This window comes from Molossus molossus, unplaced genomic scaffold (assembly GCF_014108415.1).
Source record: "Molossus molossus isolate mMolMol1 unplaced genomic scaffold, mMolMol1.p scaffold_m16_p_28, whole genome shotgun sequence".
NCBI lineage: Eukaryota > Metazoa > Chordata > Mammalia > Chiroptera > Molossidae > Molossus > Molossus molossus.
The window spans coordinates 550,298-570,203 of NW_023425364.1; the positions used below are offsets into that span (position 1 = coordinate 550,298).

Sequence of the window (19,906 nt, forward strand, 5' to 3'; positions counted from 1 at the left end):
GAGTTTCTCTTTCCCAACTTTAAAAATAAGGAGATTTCCCCCCCTTCCCTTGCCAGTGTCAGCATGCCTAGGGTGCTTGGAGCAGGCAGGGAGCCCTGGGCACTGTGCAGGGACACGCCCCTCTCAGGTCTTCCTGCAGTCTGAGGAGCAGACCTGCAGACTGTCTTCCTCTCCAGCACCTTCCCCACAGAAGGGGTGCACAGCATCCTTCAGATGAACTCTCGGGGAGGTAGCGAGCAGCTCCGTCCATTGCAGGGTGGGGGCACCGCAGGCTCTCCAGCTGCCTGTGTCGACACCAGAACGTACCTTGGCCAGGCCAACCTTCTGAGCGTAAGCCCAAGTCCTCCAGAGACTTGGGATCCTAGCCCCTCCATGACTCGTGGCATGATGACCTGGCACGAGTGAAGGTCAGAGCAATAGATGTGTACACAGGGGCCTTGAGGGTGAGTCTGTGTGGTGGTCACAGCCTGGGCTTTGTCTCAGCTGAACTGGGGCAGTGGGGAAGGGTGGCCCTGTGTCTGCCTGACAGACGAGGAGACCTCCGCGGCAGGGCTGCTGGGTGGCAGGGTGTGTCCACTAGGAACAGGACCCATCGGAGGTGCCTCGACTCCCAGCCCAACACCTCCTGCTCTTGCCATGTGGTTTCAGTTTTAAATGGACTTGATGTTTCACCTGTTACACCCATTTTAGTCCCTTCTAGAGAAGGGTGACAGGAGCTAAGGTGGCATGTTCCTGAGGCTCCAGACAGTGTCATCACCAATTCAGAATCAGAGCCAAAGCCCTGAGTGCATTCTGACTGAGGGGTGGGGAAACCTCAGATGGACCCTGAGTGTGTTCTGGCTGAGGGGTGGGGATGCCCAGTGGACCCTGAGTGTGTTCTGGCTGAGGGGTGGGGATGCCCAGTGGACCCTGAGTGTGTTCTGGCTGAGGGGTGGGGATGCCCAGTGGACCCTGAGTGTGGACTGGCTGAGGGGTGGGGATGCCCAGTGGACCCTGAGTGTGGACTGGCTGAGGGGTGGGGATGCCCAGTGGACCCTGATGTGTGGACTGGCTGAGGGGTGGGGATGCCCAGTGGACCCTGATGTGTTCTGGCTGAGGGGTGGGGATGCCCAGTGGACCCTGAGTGTGTTCTGGCTGAGGGGTGGGGATGCCCAGTGGACCCTGATGTGTTCTGGCTGAAGGGTGGGGATGCCCAGTGGACCCTGATGTGTGTTCTGGCTGAGGGGTGGGGATGCCCAGTGGACCCTGATGTGTGTTCTGGCTGAAGGGTGGGGATGCCCAGTGGACCCTGAGTGTGTTCTGGCTGAAGGGTGGGGATGCCCAGTGGACCCTGAGTGTGGACTGGCTGAGGGGTGGGGATGCCCAGTGGACCCTGATGTGTGGACTGGCTGAGGGGTGGGGATGCCCAGTGGACCCTGATGTGTTCTGGCTGAGGGGTGGGGATGCCCAGTGGACCCTGATGTGTTCTGGCTGAGGGGTGGGGATGCCCAGTGGACCCTGAGTGTGTTCTGGCTGAGGGGTGGGGATGCCCAGTGGACCCTGAGTGTGGACTGGCTGAGGATTGGGGATGCCCAGTGGACCCTGAGTGTGGACTGGCTGAGGGGTGGGGATGCCCAGTGGACCCTGATGTGTGGACTGGCTGAGGGGTGGGATGCCCAGTGGACCCTGATGTGTGACTGGCTGAGGGGTGGGGATGCCCAGTGGACCCTGATGTGTTCTGGCTGAGGGGTGGGGATGCCCAGTGGACCCTGATGTGTTCTGGCTGAGGGGTGGGGATGCCCAGTGGACCCTGATGTGTTCTGGCTGAGGGGTGGGGATGCCCAGTGGACCCTGAGTGCCGCTCACTTCCTCTGGACCACTGTGTGGCAGGGAGTGGTTCTTATGGCAGACAGCTGCCTCACCAGCTTGTTGCCTGTGGCCATCCCTGCTCTCCAGGCACTGACTCCAGCAAGTGGGCCCCCAGTTCGAGAGCGAGTCCCGGTGAAACCTGTCTTCTCCAGGGTCCAGCTGGAGAAGTCTCTCACGTCCTCTTTGCCCATGGCATTCAGGAGCTTTCAAATGTAATGGTAGCCCACATACACCCTTGTGACAGCCTTTCTGTCCCACCTGGGTAAGAGGAGGATTTCCGCAGCTGCTGTGAGCCTAGTCCCATGCTCGGCCAGTCTGCAGTCACCAGGCTGGGCATGGAGACTCCGATACGCCCCCCCTTGGTCCCGTCACCAGCCAGAAGCCCTGCCTGTCCCCTCCTCTCGGTGCCTGCCCTCTGTGTGCAGGGTTTTTGCCTGGCTTTGCCCAGGTAAATCGCTGGCCCAATCCCCCGCTGCAGTGACAAGAGGACCCCTGGGGGGTGGGGTGGCTGTGGTGCTCTGTGGCCTCCTGCACGTGCCAGCCAGCACCCTCTTCCTCCTGTGGTGAAGCCAGGAGGCTGACCCTCAGGGGAGCCCACACAGCGGAAGGCATGGCGCACGTGCGGGCCCAGTCTCCCAGCCCTGAGATGGTAGGTCCTCCCTGGAGCCTGGGCCCAGAGCTTCGCACAGGATACGTGCCCTGCCGGGCCCCTCTCCTCACTCTGCTTTCCTCCCGGTAGGTTCGAGCGCTACAGGTCGGGCCGATCGGTTCAGAACGCCAGTAATGGAGTAAGTGTCCCAGAGCCGCCTCAGCGGGTCTCACCTGCTTCTTCCACTGGGGTTCAGTATTTGCTCAGCTGGACAGCTAGCTCTGGTTATGGGGTACCGAGGAGGAGCTCGCGCCCACCTGGCGGGAGGGTGGCAAAGAAGCCCTGTCCTGTTCTGGTGACTGTCTCTGCCCCCTGTCCTTTGGGGGAAAGCTGGGCGCAGGGGCTGGTAAGAGCCAGCACCCACGTGGACCCTGAGGTCAGGGCGAGGGGAGCGGCCTCGCCTGTCGTGCGGTGCTGAGCCGCGCCGTGCCTCGGGCTTTCCCTCGGAGACCGGCCCCAGGGCTCGGGCTCACTGCCGCCTCTGCTCCGACAGGTGCTGAGTGAGGTGACTGAAGACAATTTGATAGACCTAGGGCCGGGCTCTCCAGCCGTGGTGAGCCCGATGGTGGGGGGCACGGCACCCCCTTCTTCCCTCTCATCCCAGCTTGCTGGCTTGGGTGAGTATCTCCTGGGGGTGAGAAGGACCTCTTTCTGGGCTACTTCCTGCTGTGAGTCTGGGCCAGGACCCGTTCTGTCTCTGTTGGGAGGCCTGAGGGAAGCGTTTGGGGAGTCATGGAGACGTGTGTTCCTGAGGCCTGGGCAGTTGTACCACCTTCCATTCATAGCTTCTTCCCCTGGACTCGAAGTCTCACCTCTGTCGCAAAGCGGGGTGGGAGGCTGCCAAGGAACGGGCAGTTGCTTGCTTTTTAAAGGTGGCTGCTGTGCTTCATCTGGAACGTTCCTTATGTTGAAGAGATTTCCTTCGCAGTCAGCTAGGTAGGCCAGGATGGCAGGCAGGTTTCAGCTCCAGGTTTCACCTCCCAAGTTTGAGGAGGTTGCTAAGCCACTCAGAGCCCGGGAGATGAGTCTGTGAGTGACGGGTGCTGTCTGCCACGGGCCTGGAGCTAGGAGGGTGGCCCTGACCTTCAACTAGCGTCCCCCTGAAGTGCTCTGGTGTCTAAGACCTGGAACCAGAAGCGCTGTCCACGGTCCGTGCGGTTTAAGTGTGGATGTGACTCTAGCGCTGCAGATACACGGTCTGGTGCCAACGCATGACAGATGAGCAGTGTCGGAGCACACGGCCCTCTCAGCATGCTGGCTGCGTTGACTTTAGGGAGAGAAGAAGGGAGGGAGGGAGAGAGACATCTGTCGGCTGCCTCCTACACTCCCCTACCCGGAGGGAGCCCGAACCCGAGCGTGTGCCCTGACCAGGAATCAGCCCAGCCACCTCTGGGTGCACGGACAACGCCCAGCGGGCTGAGCCCCACTGGCGGGCGCAGAAGGCTTTCTACCCTGCTTTTCAGTTCTCTTATTTTGTTTTTGTTGTTGTTGTCTGTTTGTTTTTAGTTAATCCTCACCCAAGGACATTTTTCCATTGATTTTTTTTAGAGAGTGGGCAGGAGGGAGGGAGGGAGGAAAGCAGGGGAGAAAGAGAAACATTGATGTGAGAGAGACACGTCAATTGGTTGCCTCCTGCACGGCCCCAACTGGGCCAGGGATTGAACCTGCAACCTTTTGGTTCATGGGCTGACGCTGTAACTACTGAGCCGTACCAACCATGGGCTGTTTTCTGTTTCTTAATATTCATCTTTATAACTTCATTTATTTCAGTTGAATGGAGCTTTTATTTCTGGCTTTTCGGTATCTCGTATTTGTAGCCGTGTCTTCCAGAATGAGTTTCCCTCCCTTCAGTCCATCCAGCGTATGGCCACTAGATTCATGACCCAAACTCAAATTCAGTTGTGCTGCCTCCCTGATCAAAAAGGTCTTGTGTTTTTCCATCAACCCCTTTCCTGGCATCGGGGGCTTTACACCGCCGTCTCCCACCTGCCTCGTTCGCCACTGGTGTCCCGGGAGTGCTGTTCACGCCACACGCCCGACTCCAGGCTGGTGCCTTCGTACCCACCTTCTCCCACCCCTTCTCCCCGAAGCAGGGTCCCACTCGTCCTTTAAGACCAGTCTCGTGCCCTGGCCCGTTTGGCTCAGCGGTTAGAGCGTCGGCCTGCGGTCCAGAGAGACCCGGATTCAGTTCCCGCTAAGGGCATGTACCTCGGTTGCAGTTTGTCCCCGGCCCTGGTTGGTTGTGCGGGTGGCAGCCACTCGATGAGTCCCTTTCACGTCGATGTTTCTCTCTCTCCCCCTCCCACTCTACCTGAACGGAAGATGGAAAAATGTCCTCGGGTGAGGATTAAAAAAAAAAAAGACCAGTCTCGTGTCGCGTTGAGTCTTTTCCAGTGTCCCAAGCTAAGTACTTCTGCTGTCCATCTGTCTCCCACCTGCTCTGTACACCTGGTCCACGATCTCAGGGACCACGTCAGATTACATTTGAGCCACTCAAGACCTGGTTCTGAACACGGTGGTACCTGCGAGGTATTTGTGAGATAAGTAAATGGCAAGACCCTTAGAAATTGTCAGTGAGTCAGTGAGGAGCCCTAACAAGGGCATTCTGGGAGGTCTGTAGGGCGCTGGCCCGGGCCCGCCGTCTCGTGGCCGCACTCTCCCTCCCACTCTTGCTGACTCCATGGCTGCTGTCTTCCGCCTGGACTCCACACGGTGACCTGAGGTGCTGGAGGAGGTCCTGTGCCCCACCCACCCCCAAACTTGAACCTGCGCGGCTGACTTTGGACCCTGTGAAGGCCGTGATCCACGTCTGTCCTCACCCCGCCTTGTTTCTCTCGCTGCTGCAGACCTGGGCACAGAGAGCGTCAGCGGCACCCTGAGCTCACTGCAGCGGTGTGGTCCTCCAGAGGGCTTCGGCGTGTTTGCCCAGGCGAGAGGGGGCTCCTCGGCCCAGCAACGCAAGACGTATGTAGGGATCGTTTCAGTGGCTCTTGGAAGATACTGGGGGAGGGTCGATCCAGGCCCGGTCACGGGTCAACACAGAGAGGCCTTTCATTTACCAGGCCTGGGACTGCCAAAACTGAGAAATGCGCTGTGAGGCCTTGGCAGGAGACGGGCTGAGTGGACGCCAGCCCCTCCTGCTGGGTCTGTGGCTGGGTTTCTCCGGTTCTCTTTGCTGCTTGTGCTGCTGCTGCTGCAGAAGCCTGGTCTGTGGGAGGGGCCAGGAGCCAGGAGGGCGGCCAGGCGCTGAGGCTTTCCCGCCCAGGAGTGGGCGGAGGCTTCCCTGATAGCCGCTCTGGCCAGGGTGAGCGTGGGCTGTGGGGGTTCATGCTAGAACAGACAGTCCCCGGCATCCCAGGGAGGCACCGGGACAGGCCCTGAGCATCCGTCAGCCTGCAGGCAGGTGAGGAACTTCCCGGGCTCAGCTCCTCGAAGCACTCAGCTTTCCGAGGCCCACGCTCCACAGTCCCCCCCGGGCCCCACGTACCCTTTACCAGCACAAGTTGCTTGTAAAGCGGATACAGTGAAAGAGGCCAAGGAGCAGAGGAAGGAGCAGAACCCGTGACAGGCCCCAACCCCAGGCCTTCTTGTCCCGTGCCACCGAGGCTGCTGCCTCCTGCCTGCGAGCAGTCTCGGCACTTCCGGCGCCCTGTCATCAGGCCGTGCGGTGCCTGGCGGTGGTACAGGAGAGGGACGTGCTCCGTGCCCCGTCCCCTGAGGAGACGAGTGGCTGCGCCTGTGCTGGGGGCCAGGCAGGCCTCCTGGCCCCAGGGGCCGGCAGACAACAGACGAGCCCAGCCTCTGCCGGATGCCGGGCTGCAAGAAACACGGCTCCGAGTACATGTGAGGGAGGTGCCACGGATAGAAATCGGTCACAGGTCACCACCCCCTTGGCCACCAGGCACTGACTGCTTGTGCTCTTGTCTCCAGGGTAACCTGCGAGGACCCTCAGGCTGCCGGAGGACTTGCTTCTGTCCTGGACAGTCGGAAACAGATCTCCGAAGTGGTAGGTCTTTAGCCCCGTTTTCCTGCCCGGAGTCCCCTGGAGGGCAAGTCAGGCAGTTTGGTCAAGCTAGCTAGATAATGAAGCAGAAGCTGGCTTGCATGGAGGGCAGGACACGCTGGGGAAGACCTCATCGAGTCCTCACTCTACCCCGTGGGTGACACCCCAAGTCAGCTTTCCCATGACACCCAAGAGGAAGCCGGCCCAAAGAGGTGGCGACATGTCTGAGACACCCAGAGAGCGCGCAGCAAGTAGAGGTCCACCCTGGGAGGTCCGACTGCAGGATCTTGCTTTTCCTACCTTGGTGGCCCCAAGCTTGCAGGGCACAGGTCTCCTGTAGCCAGACAGGGTCTCTCCTCACGTGTGACAGAGCTCGGGGCTGGGCGGTGCTCTGGCGAAGTCATGGCCTGTCTAAGGAAGGGAATGCAGCTCTGGCTGGCCTAGAGAATCGGCACCAGCCTTGTCAGCAGGCAGCTGGGGGTGGCGAGGAAGGTGTTCTGGGAAACTCATCTGGAAGGACCGCAGTGAAAGGCAGAGGTACTTGGATGAGCAGGACGGTGCTGGTCAGACCTCCAAAATGCAGCTGGTTTCCGTGAGATTTCAGAGCGTTGCAGGGGAGAGGAGTCATATGTCAGTGCTTCTCATGAGACTGTTCCCCTTTTTGCCTAGACATGTGTGTGGCGGTATCTGGATGAATGTTTGTTTGCAGGCTGGGGCAGGGGAGGTCTGGCCCTTCCTTCAAGGTCCCCCAGCTGGGCTAGAAAGGGCAGTGCTCATCTGTCCACCGGACGGGGAGTCTTGCTTCCCCAGTGCCAGTGTTTGACCTCCTGCAGGTCAAACGGATCCAGGCCGACAGCAGTGCCGCAGCCTGGTTACCTTGGTAAAGCTCGCCCTGGGGGAAGGGACTCCTCCTTCCTCCAGACTCCACCAGCCTGATAGGAAGCTGTGCATCCCTCTGCGCTGGCCACCAGGGGGCACAGAAGAGCCAGCCCAACTGCCTTGCTCACTCAGTACCCTGGAAGGGTGGGCATTGCCACCCAAAGCCCTGAGACCCAGACTCCCCAAATCTCTGCAGTGGTCACGGTTCAGTTTCTCTGGTCATTTAGAATGTCCTCCCACCTAACAAGGAGAGTGTGTGGGAGATGGGCTGAGGGCCCACCAGCACACACTGCGGTTGAGGAGCCCCTCGCCTGGCCCTCCCTGGCCTGGCCTGCAGCCCTGTCCCTCAACCAGCTGTCCTGGTTTGCTTCCCACTCTGTCTCCATGCCCATGTGTGCCCTACCACACCTTTGCCATTATCAGTGCCCTCGTCTGGGCTGAGCTGGGGACATGAGGCCAGCTCCCCACCCTTCACCCTTTGGGTGTGTGGCTTGGCTGTTTCCATTTTCAAAGGTCTTGATGACTTCAGCATGTTTTCCACATGATGGTGGGCAGATGGCTTTCCACGCTCACTGCTCGCTGAGGCAGTGCAGGGAAGCAGGGCTCATGCTAGCTGTGTGTGTGTGTGCGCGCCTGTGTGTGTGCGCCTGTGCGTGCGCCTGTGTGTGCCTGTGTGCGTGCGCCTGTGTGTGCCTGTGTGCACGTGCCTGTGTGTGCCTGTGCGCGCTTGCCTGTGTATGTCTGTGTGTGTGTCTGTACCTGTGACTGTATCTGTGTGTGCGTCTGTGCGTGCGCCTGTGTGTCTGTGTGTGTGTGTCTGCATGTGTCTGTCTGTGTGCCTGTGTGCGCGCCTCTGTGTGTGTGTCTGCGTGTGTCTGTGTGTGTGCCTGTGTGTGTGCCTGTATCTGTGTGCCAGTGTGTGTGCCTGTATCTGTGTGTGTGTTTCTCTGTGTGCCTGCGTGTGTGTATCTCTGTGTGTCCCTGTGTGTGTGTCTGTGTGTCCCTGTGTCTGTGCCCTCACACGCTGGCTCGCATGCATCTTCAGGCCAGTACTTCAGTTATGTTGTTCCATGTACTAGCCCTCACTAGCCTGGAAATGAAATTAGGTCAAGGGAGAAATTAAGAATACAATAAGAGGGGGGATTGTATAGCCACACCTCTACAGTGCCATTAAGTCAGTTGTCTTAACTTTAAATAATTCTATCATTAAAAAAAGTAATAGACTCAAATACAGAGTTTAAGTTAAGAGTTTAGAAAAAGAACACACCGGTAACTGAGAAGGAGGGAAAAGGGAAGAAAAAGCAAAAATAAGTTAGAAAAAAGGTAGAAATGATTTGTAAAAGCTGGTTCTTCAATAAGTCAACCCTTTGCCAACCCTGGGAGCCTTGACTGGGAGAAACTGCCCTGGGCGATCTCTGACCTCATGGAGATTTCCCAAGTGTGTGGGAATGGTTGCATGAGTGCTACTCTGCTGGGATTCTTGGTAACAAAACCTCTCTTTTCCAGGTAGGTAAAGGGGACCGGTGGAGGTGGGGGGTGCACACCGGGCCACATGCTCTTACGTGACCAATGACAGCTCTGGCCCGGGGCTCCCCATCCCCGGTAGATGCTACTGCTTCTATATCATGGTCTTGCTGTGTCTTTCTTTCTGGGACTTTTCTGTCCTCCGTCCAGAAGAGAGTTCAAGGTGGGGACTCTGACCTGGAGCCCATAGACAGCTGGCTCATAGCCCAAGGAATGGTGAGAAGTCACCAGCTGAGCAGAGCTCCTGTCCACCCATGCTCCCTGTGTCCCTGCTGAGCCCTGTGAGTCAGACAGTACAAGGCCATGCTCTCCTGCCGGCTGGGCGCCAGATTGTCTCCTGTCTGTGCATGGTCTCCTAGGCCACAGCTTCCAGCCCCAGGAAACACCTCTGATTTTCTGCTGAGGGCCGGCCCCGGGCCTGCAGGGTCTGGGGTGCGTTCAGAGTGAGGGGGGCAGCCCCTCCTCCCTGTCTCCGGAGCGCTGGCAGTATCCCCTTTTCCAGGATGAGCACAGGGCACTGTGGCCTTTGCTTCCAGAAGAATGGACTGGAAGCATCTGACCAGCAGGGGAAGCCCTCCAGCCTATGACTTGGGCAGTCCTCGGCTGATGGGCTCTCCGCGCTACGGCATGGTCGTTATGCGTGCCCACTACATCCCCGAGAAGCCGAGATCTCTTAAAGAAACACACTCACAATAGGAACAGAATAAAAAGAAGACAAGGTGGGCAGAGTTGAATATCATAAATGCAGTTAGTTCTCAGGAAGGGAGGCTTTCTGACACACAGACCTGGGCAGGTCTCTCTGCCTCTTCTGAGCAAGTGGCCCTGAGCCTAGTGCCTAGAGAGAGGGTGACCTTGTTCCGGGTGGCTCACCTCGGAGTGATCCTTTCACCTCTGAAACTACAGTCCTCCGCAAGCACCTCTGACATGGAGACAAAGGTCTGTGCACAGGTGGTGCCGGGAGCGGGAGCGGCTGCAGAGCGGGAGAGTGGGGAGAGAGGGGTCCAGGCCTCTGCCCTACAGCTGGCGGCACTGGCTGCCCCCTGGAGAAGGCACATACCTGACCCTGGAGCCATGCCAGGCTGTGGTAGGGGTAGGGCGTGCAGACAGGGCCAGCATGCCATCAGACTACAGGCCTGGGCACACCAACACAGCTGGGTCCCTCCCCCTCCCCTGTTGGCAGACCCCCTGCCTGCTGTGTCTGCACCAGATGCACAGCCACTCCTAAAGGTGGGGCCGCCTGAGCCCCTCGTCTGCAGCAGGGCTAGTGGGGCTCCGGCCGTGTGTGTGTGTGTGTGTGTGTGTGTGTGTGTGTGTGTGTGTGTGGCTGCAGAGCAGGACTCCTAGAGGCCGCATCCACTCCCATGTCCAAATTGGAAGGGTGCAGCCATGTGTGCTCGTGCCTCATACACCTGCAAAACAAGGATACTGCCCACAAAACCACCCTGAGTGTGGCCTTGGCAGGTGGTGGCCGGCTCTGCCCACACAGGCCCCCCACTGCCCTGTCTCCTCCCAGAGTGCCAGTGTTGGACTCCCAGAGACAAGCCACTAACAGCTAACTGTTGTCTCACTTGCCTGACTGCGATGTTTTTTGTTTTAAACGACATCCATTAATTGCTTTGCCTGATTCCCCAAAGCGCAGCACCCCGAGTCCTTCCCAACCTCCCAGGTACAAATTCTTTACTTGGAAACTTTTTGCACTATTGAGCGAGCCCAAAGGGCTCCTAGACCACTCCTCACATGGGGCAGTGGAGGCCTGAAAGGGGCATCTCTCAGCTGCTCTGGGAGCAGCACACCCAGACCATGGTGCTTGTTCCTGCCGTCGGGGGGACAGGCATCCCTGTGGGCCGGCTGTGGGAGACGCCCGCTCTGCCGGACCTCTGCACCAAGTGAGCAACGCAGGCTCATGGCCCGCCGAAGGAGACCGCCGCCGAGCCAGCCGGCCAGAGATGGCTGGTGCGGAGACCCCTCCAGCTCGTGGGCCACGTCCTGCTGTGATCCTAGAGGGGTGTCCCCCACCTGCCAGGCCAGCCAGGAACTATCTGCTGTGTTCTAAGTATCAGACAGAAGTAGGTCCCTAGAAAGAGGCTGCTGCCAGAGCCCAGGTTTACGGTGGGGGCGGGGCTCCCTCCTCAGACCTGGAGGATGCCCGACACGGCAAGGCCGAAGTCACAGGGAGCACTGCGTGCCGAGCCGGGCAGCGCCTCTGCCCTGTGGATAGATGACCCTGCAGCCCCTGCAGAGCTGCCTGCCTGCGGCCAAGGGCATCCCCATGCCAGTTCTCCGCGGGCTCTGAGGGCGGCAGGGCTCAGCGCGCCACGGCCCTCTCCTCAGAGGATTAGTTCTAGGCCCGGGTCTAGGGGCGCTCCCAAAGCAGCAGCTTCTCTTCTCCGTTCTTCACCTCTCTTTGCCTCCTCCTCCAACTCACACTCTTCTTCAAACCCGTTGGCAGCCTTCAGCTTGGTCACCCAGGAAGACGTGAACTGAGCAGGACAGAGCCTCAGCCTCTTAGGGGTGCACTGGGCCAGCCCTCACTGGGTGGGCTGTTGCCGTGCCAGAGGCCACGGGGCAGTGACAGGGTCCAGGGCCCTCCTGCCTTCCTCGAGGCTGCTGGGCCACCGCAGAGCAGCGGGGCGTTCTGATAACGCCCACAGTGCCAGAAGGGACTTTGGCCTAGTGGCGCTGACGTTGATTAGGAGGGCAGGCGGCTTGTACAGCTGAGGTGTTCATCCAGCCCTGGACCTTCCGTCTCTGTGTAAGCTTTGGTCAGCCCACACCCCAGTCCGCAGTGACACGTGCCCGAGGCGGCACTGGGCGGCGTCAGTTCCAGTCATTTCTGAGGTCCCTGGGTTTCTCCCTCTCTCTTTAACAACTGATAGTCAGTTTATTGCAAAGGTCAAGTTAAGTACCTGAATGGTGACTCCAGCCTCCGCTCCTGGCTCAGTGCTGACAGAGTGATCTGCCTAGTCTCGGGAGGGCTAGGCCGACTCGTGTCTCGGCTTCCCCCAGGGCGCTGTTCCCACAGTGACTCTCGGAGCCTTGGTGGGTGTCCACTTGGTCCCTCCACTCTGAGGTTCTCCTCTGCACACACCTTCTCCACAGACTTTACATGACGACTGGGCAGAGTAATTCCAATGCGGGAATTGCCACCTCTGGCTCCACGGTCTTTCCAGTCTTGAACTGCCATGGCTGAGGTGCGGCTTCCTCCTGATCGATTCGTTCCTCGTGGAGAGCGAACAGTTTGTACTCTGACCATGCTGGTTCTCAAGGTTCACCCTCAGAGAAGACAGCCTGGAGCATGGTCCCCGGCCTCGGTGTAAGGCCCGTGATCCCTCACTGACCTCTTCCAGCTTTTGCTCCACACGAGAAGGCTTGTCCGTGGAACCTGCATCTCTTCTAGTGGACTAAGCTGTTGGGGACTGAGAGGCCCGGCCTGCACCCCAACGGCTGCTGCTGGGTGTCTTCTCAAGCTTCAGTTCTGGGGACCTGGCCTGGCCCCCGTCTTCGCAGAGGCCTGGCATTCCAACTACAGCACCGAGACAGTCAAGGTTGGCACGCCGTGTCATGGGAACGCCAGTGAGCACGAGGTCCGCTGTCTCCATGGGAGGCGGGCGCTGCCCTCGCGCCATCAGTGCGCCCACCAGGCGTTGTGCCCTCCAGAGCAAGAGCCACCTTCTTTGTCCCAGGAGTCACTTCAGGGTGATTCAGCTCCTGGATATTTTTTTCATTCCAACATTCCTAAGTCCTCAGTAAGCCAAAGAAATAAAATGAAAACAGAATCTTACTCGTCTGGTCAGGGCTGGCTTGAGCTTTAATGAAGACGTGCGTGGACTGCCCCACGCTGGGTCTGCAGTCGGGCCCAGCACATGAAGCTACTCCAGTCCCCTGTGAGGGGTCCCGGCCTCACGAAGTGAGTGTGAGCAGGACTGGGCCAGATCAGACACCTGCTCGGTCCACTGCCCACCCGGACTACCAGGGGGCGTTTCCACCCCAGGCGTGGCTCGTGACGTCAGGGCAGGGCTGGTGAGGGAGGTCTGTTCTCTGAGAGGTCCTGTTGGTTGTAGGTTTGGCTGACACTGAGGCAGGCCCCTTACTGCTACTGTAACTTTATTCTCAGCCAGGATGGTGACGCTGGGGTGCAGCCCGCTGTAGGCACGGTGCTGGTGATTCCAGAAGTAGAGGGCTTGTGAGCGAGCCCCAGGGAGATGCTAGTTGGGAAGGCAGATGGCCTCGCCTGAGGTCGGCCAGCTCACGGGTCCAGGCTGGGAACCAGCACTGTAGTACCGTGACTTCCAGCAGGCTAATGTTCTCTTTACTTCTTGTGATATCATATCTGACAGCAACTTAAATATTTCTAGCGAAGTGCATTTTTCAGAACACTGCCTGCAAGGCCCTTGGCAGGTGTCCGTCCCTGAGCGGACACTGCTCCCCAGGTCTCAGCCATCGAAAGCTGGGAGGAAGGGTGAAGCCAAGGAAGCAGTGCGCTTGGACCTCCTCGTCCCCTGAAGACACAGAGGCAGCTGCAGCCCCACAGCCCCTTTGTCCAAGCCTTTGCTTGGTTCTGGTGGACGTGAGAGGTGCTGCCCCCTGCCGGCCAGGCCGCACGCAGGCCAGTGCACGCAAGCACCTCCAGTGAGCCGGAGCCTAGTGGCTCCCGAACTCTGGACAGACTGCCCTTGGCCTCCCCAGTGCTCAGGGGCCACTGGCCCTCCTCAAGTCACCCCAGGGACTGGGCCCAGCAGCAGGTGGCCGCACTTAGCTGTCGTCACAGAGGAGCCCAGCCAGCCTGCAGGAGCTGCGCTCCTGGGCTGGGAGACCCATGTGAGGACTGGCGCAGAGTCAAAAAGTTCTCCATTTCAAGAACGCGTACCCCCAGCCCTCTCCTCAGACCGCCTCCCACTGCCCCCCGCCTGCCATCCGTGTGGCCGCCTCGTCCGCCTGCTCTGCGCTGTGGCTTCTGTTGCTCTGTGTGCGTTTGGTTTCATTTGGGGTTGCTTTGATGATTTACTCTGTTTGGTGTTCTGTCTTCCCTCGCCTGGCTGTGCGGCTGCCTGGCCCACCGCTTGCGCCTCCATAGATCCCCGTTGCGCAGCCCTCTGTCATGGACGACATTGAGGTGTGGCTCAGGACGGACCTGGTGAGACTCGACTTTTCTCTTTCCAGTGTGGGGTGTGGCAGACAGGCCTCAGGGACAACCAAAGGGGCTGCTCCTGGGCGGGGGACGGGGCACATGGGCTCCTGCAGCCACCGGACCTCACTGCGGCTGTCCCCTCGGCCACCTGTGGCCTGCGGAGGCTGCGGGAGAGGCCCTGTGCTGAGCAGAGCTGGGGCCCCGCCGGCCCCCAAACACACACTTACTCTCTCCCAGTTACTTTCCAGTTTCAGATATGTGTGCGCTTGGGTTCTTCTTTCTTCCTTCCCTCCTTCCCTCCTTCCTTCCTTCCCTCCCTCCTTCCCTCCTTCCTTCCCTCCCTCCCTCCCTCCCTCCTTCCCTCCTTCCTTCCCTCCCTCCTCCCTCCCTCCCTCCCTCCCTCCTCCTTCCCTCCTTCCTTCCCTCCCTCCCTCTTCCTTCCTTCCTTCCTTCCTTCCTTCCTTCCTTCCTTCCTTCCTTCCTTCCTTCCTTCCTTTTTTTGGTGGGGTTTTCTGTTTTTGAGGGTTCTTGTTTGTTTCCCAGTTTTCATTCCTTCTCATGGTGACATATGCACAGAACGAGTGGAGTGTTTGGTTTTCATTTTAAACCCACTGTCGTGCCCTGGCCAGCTTGGCCAGCAGTTAGAGCGTCAGCCCTCGGCCCGAAGGGTCACGGGTTCGATTGCCGGTCAAGGGCACATGCCTGGGTTGCAGGTTCAATCCCCGACCCGGTCGGGGTTATTGGGGAAGCAACCAATCGATCTCTCTCTCTCTCTCTCTCCTTCATTTCTACTCTATCTAAAAATCAATGGAGAAATATCCTCAGGTGAGGACTAACAAATAAGTAAGTAAATAAATACCCTCTGTCAACCTGGCCAGCTGGCTTAGTTGGTTGGAGCATTGCCCCATATATCAGAAGGTTGTGGTTTCAATCAGTTGGGGCAGGAGGCAACCAGTTGATGTTTCTCTCATATATCGATGTTCCTCTGTCTCTTTCTCTCTTCCTTCCCCTCTCTCTAAAATCAGTAAAATATATCCTCGGGTGAGGATTTAAAAAAAGAAAAATCCACTGTTATCTCCCTTCCCTAGTATCTCCTGGTATCTTGGGTCCAAGAGAACGCTGCCCCAGAGACCACTGTCTTTGTCCCCAGAGACAGGGCCGAGACAAGGACACTGCCCGTCTGCCCCTGGTAGCAGGTCCTGAGGAAGGGGGGCAGCAGTGGCCAGTCCCTCCCTGCTCCTTACAGAGCATGTCACTCTCAGCCACCTGTCCTGGGGATGGGTGGAGGTTGTTGGCTGAAGACGATGATGAAATGCACTCTGGGAGGGAAGTGGCTTGTCCAAGGTCATGGGCCGGAGCTGGCTGGATTCTTCCCCAGACCTGGAGACACGACACCTCTTGCTCCTGGCGGCCTCCTCTTCAGGGCCTGTCCCTGGACTAGGAATTTCTTTCATCACAGGGCCACACAAGGACAGGTCTGAGGTCCGGCTTCCCTGGGCCACCTCCTCGGAGGCCAGCTCCCTAATGACTCTCATGACCCCCAGGTGCCCTGCTGTGGGGGAAAGAAATGCCCATTATGTCTTTCCCGAGAAATGCCTGGAAAAGAGAGAGCTCCTCCCCAGAAGTAAAGCAGGAAGGGCCAAGGCCCACCTCACAGAGGGGGACCCCAAGGTCCAGAAAGGGGAGGGATCTATTTGGCAAGACCAGAGCCGTCAGTGGCGGGGCCGAGAAGGAAGCCGGGTCTCTGGGCTCAGCCGAGGGCCTCATCCGCCTCCCATCCGGCTCTCCTCCTCATCATGGTCTGTGGCGTGGGTTCCAAGTGACCACCGCGCTCTCCAAACAAACTAGGTCTGGTCCACTCTAACTATTAGGAGGGCACACAGCCTCAGGCTCCTCAGGACTGGCAACAGGTAGTGGAATCCGGGCCACAGGAGAAGGTTGGCACAGCTCCGAGGTGGCCACGGACATGCCCGCCGGAGGGGCTCCCCTGCCGAGCACTGCCTGGTGTCGGCTGCACTGCGGGCGTCCGGCTCTGCCACTTCCAGGCCTCCTGTGCTCCCAACCGCTGGCTTCCCAGAGCCCTGCAGCTGGCTGTGCAGGAATGCTGAGCAGAAGAGTTCCTGGGGTCCCTGGGTGTGCTTGGGCTCCAACTCCTTGTGGCCCCCTGGGAGAGGGGGGTGAGCAGAGGCCTTCCATGGCCTGCCCCAAGCTCAGCCCGGAGACCCAGCTTGTACCTTTCTTTGGCTTTTCCCTTTGGGCCCTCCTAGAGGATTTAAATCTAGAACTACTCAAGCAGTTTATGTTTTGCTCTTTATTTATTTATTTATTTATTTATTTATTTATTTATTTATTTCCTCACCTGAGGACATTTTTGCATTTATCTTCAGTTAGAGCAGGAGGAAGGAAGAGAGAGAGAAATATCGATGTGAGAGAGACACATTGACTGACTGGCTGCCACCCACACGACCCCAACCGGGGCCGGGGACAAACTGCAACCAAGGTATGTGCCCTTAGCAGGAACCGAACCTGGGACTCTCCGATCCGCGGGCTGATGCTCTAACCACTGAGCAAAACCGGCCAGGGCTATGTTTTGCTTTTTAAAAACAAAGTTTCTGGCCTGGCTGGTGTGGCTCAGTGGCTGAGCATCGACCCTGCTCCAAGAGGTCTCCAATTCGATTCCCAGTCAGGGCCATTGCCCAGGTTGTGGCCTGATCCCCAGTGGAGGACATGCAGGAGGCCGTCATTCGATGTTCTCTCTCCGATGTTTCTCTCTCTCTCTCCCTCCCTCTCCCTTCCTTTCTGTCTAAAATCAATAAAGAAAAAAAAGTGAAAAAAAAAAACAAAGTTTCTGGCCTTGGCCCCATGGCTCAGCTGAGTGTTGTCCTGCACCAAAAGGTTGCCGGTTCAGTTCAGTTCTCAGTCAAGGCACATTCCCAGGTTTCGGGTTTGATCTCCAGTCAGGGTGCACACAGGAGGCAGCTGATTAATGGTTCTCTCTCACATCGATGTTTCTCTCTCTCTCTCTCTCTCCCCCTCTCCCTTGCTCTCTCTCTAAAAGCAAAAACAAAAACAGTTTCTGTTTCTCCAATAAGATAAACAGTACTTTGGTATCACAGAACTCTGGGAACAGGAAGTAGGGATTTTTGCTTGGGTGGTCATGGACCAAGCTGCCCCAGGGTGGCTGCTGGGGGGAGGTGGCCGGCCAGTGGGGCCCTAACACTGTTCTCTCTGCTCCCCACAGAAGGGCGACGATCTGGAAGAGGGTGTCACCAGTGAAGGTAGGGCCTGGCAGTGGCTTTACAGCCTGCTCTCCCCGTCTGCTGCTCTCCTGGCTTGGGGTGCACAGGGCACCCCCACCTCAGAGCGCACTGCTGCAGCCCTGTCTGGTACCTGGGCCAAACAGGGCCTCTGTGCCGGGAGCTTCGACCCTCTCCCACCCAGGCCTCGTGCTGAGGGGGCAGTCAGAAAGCACGTGACTATTGCAAGGTCAGAGCTAGTGAGCAGTAGGTACATACTGCCATCCAGGTCAGCGTGACCCCAAACCCTGCTCCTGGCCAGTGTGTCCCACCCCCAAACGCTCAATCCAGCAGAGGCAGGCTGTGCCGTCTAAGGGGCACACGGGCCTCTCCAGGCCTGGCATCCCGCCACCTCACTTCTGGGGGTCATGTAGGGAAGTTCCATCACGGCCCCCTCCCAGCCTGCCTCGGGACCTGCCCTCCGGCACACCCTTCCCTCTGCCCTGCCTCCTCCCGACCACCTGGGCCACCCCTCAGGCACAGAGCCCTGTGGTGGGGCTGCCCTCCAGCGCCCTCTGCCTGCTCAGTGCTGCTAAGGAGCCTGGAAAAGAATCGTCCACGTCGCCCCTGCCCCCAGCAAGGTCTCCACCCTGTCTTGGAGGTGGCAGGGGTGGGATCAAGGCTGGGTCCCCAGAGCCCCCAGAAGCACCCTGGCTGGCTGGTGCCGGCACTCCGTTCTCCTCTCCAGCAGGCCGTAGCCAGGGTGGGGACTCGTGCTGGGGCGACCCTGTGGGCACAGTGCGTGGGCTCTGTGGGGTGCAGGCAGGACAGGCTGAGCCTCAGTGTGGGCCTCGCCCCCACCAATCCTGCGTCCTGCCCTGGTTTTGTATTACAGAGTTTGACAAGTTCCTTGAAGAAAGAGCCAGAGCTGCTGAGATGGTTCCCAACCTCCCCTCACCCCCCGGGGAGGACCCTGCCCCAGCCTCCAACCCCGCCGGCCGGAAGAAGCCAGAGCGCTCGGAGGACCCCCTGTTCGCCCTGTGAGCCCTCTGTGGTTGGCTCCCCAGGTGGCAGGTCACCTCTGTCTCCACCCCTCCATGCCAGGCACTGACCGCCCCTCCCACCCCAGCCCAGACCCAGTCCTCAGTGCTGCACCGCGTGTCTCCATGGAAATGCCACTGTGTTTGCTCCCAGGCCTCCCACCAGTCAGGACAGCTTCGGCCACCTTCTCTCCAGGTGGTGGGACAGTGTCCCCGGCCAGAAGCCCTCAAGCCCACCCAGCCCCTCCTACCACAGGCCCTCCCCTGCTCCCTCCCAGGGTCGCAGCAGGGCCAGCCTCAGGCCCGGCAGCTCTTTGGGGACTGTCTTCCTGAGCAGACACTCGTCTGTCCCCTCCGATCACCTTCACTACTCAGCAGCTGGGCCCCTAGGGACCCACACCCTGCTGGCGTGGGGAGAGGGCTGAGGGCACTGGGCGGGCCCTCTAGCCAGGGGTCAGTGGCCACAGCACGCCGGTCAGCTCTGCGGAGAAAACACTGCCTGCGCCGCACGCACCCGCCCTGCAGGCAGCCTTCGGGCTCCCCGGGACGGCTGCTCCGGCACTGGCCAGCTGTGGTGTGCGCGTGCGTGCTGGGGCCCTGCACCTCTGCCTCTGGCCAGCGGCGGGCCCAGGTCCTTGCGCTGCTCCTGGCCATGGCCTTGGCCCTCCCCACAGGCTGCTGGCACCCTGACCTCCCACTCCAGACGCCTGGGCCACAGTTGACCAAGAAGGCGAGCAGCCTGGGGCCGAGCAGCTAGGGGCTGGGATGCCTGCCCCCATCCCGAGTCCTCGCTGGTGTGTCTCCCGGCTGTGGGTAGGGCACTGTGCTTGGCCCACACCAGGTTCAGCCTGACCCACGCCTCAGCTACTGTCACCCAGAAAATGGAAATGAGGCGCAGGGCCGAGTTCCAGCACGCACCTCCCAGGTGTTAGGGCCAGGCGTGGCCAGGCCGCCGAGTGTTCCCAGCTATGGTGTGGTCAGCCTCCCCCCCGGCACTGAGCAGGGAGAGGCGTGGGCTGCCACAGGTGGAGACCAGGGCCGCGGGCCCTGGCCAGCCAAGGGCCACGTGGGCACCAACAGGAACAGTTCTGGTGGAGAGCAGGGCTCTGCACCCCAGAACCCTGAGCACCGCTGCAGCTGCCTCCAGAAAGGAGGCTCTGGGATCTGGCTGGGGAGGTCACACTTCATCCAGGTCGTCGGAGGACACCCAGGAAGCTCCTGGGAGCTGGGCCAGACTGATTGCAGCCTGCCGTCTCTGGCAGCATGCACCCCCCTCCCCCCAGCGTCCCACGAGGCCAGCCTGCATGTTGAGACGGCTGATGTCAGCTGGCTCGCCCCAGTGCGCAGCTAGGTTCCCGGGCCCTGTGGCCACAGTCTGCAGGACTGTCCCTGAGAGCCCATTTGCCAGCCCCTGGTGGGCAGCTGGGCCTCAGTGGCCAGCCCTGCAGGAGGCCCAGCACACAGCAGCTGCCCAGCGTCCTCTGAGCGCAGGGCTGGCCTCCCTCTCCGTGGGAGAGGGCCCGGGGCCTGAGGTGAGGGGAGCTGATGCAGGCACCCGCCTTGGCAGACCCCAGCAGAGCCGCTCTGCCTGCCATGGTC

At 59.6% G+C, this 19,906-nt stretch overlaps 1 protein-coding gene across 7 annotated transcripts in view; it reads left to right on the top strand.

The window, feature by feature from the left end:
- Nucleotides 1-18,811, top strand: part of TOM1L2 (target of myb1 like 2 membrane trafficking protein) — a 124,935-nt gene extending 106,124 nt beyond the window's left edge. The window contains exons 9-16 of one of the 7 annotated variants that reach the window (XM_036278397.1): nt 2,588-2,636; nt 2,991-3,114; nt 5,344-5,461; nt 6,428-6,503; nt 9,054-9,119; nt 13,978-14,037; nt 17,273-17,309; nt 18,163-18,811. In XM_036278397.1, the coding sequence (XP_036134290.1) occupies nt 2,588-2,636; nt 2,991-3,114; nt 5,344-5,461; nt 6,428-6,503; nt 9,054-9,119; nt 13,978-14,037; nt 17,273-17,309; nt 18,163-18,311 (679 nt within the window). In that variant the 3' untranslated portion in view covers nt 18,312-18,811. Of the gene's footprint in view, nt 1-2,587; nt 2,637-2,990; nt 3,115-5,343; nt 5,462-6,427; nt 6,504-9,053; nt 9,120-12,002; nt 12,887-13,977; nt 14,038-17,272; nt 18,053-18,162 lie in introns of those variants that run through there. The other 6 variants (XM_036278395.1, XM_036278399.1, XM_036278400.1 and 3 more) reach the window with 6 other exon arrangements.
- The last annotated feature ends 1,095 nt before the right edge of the window (nt 18,812-19,906 follow it).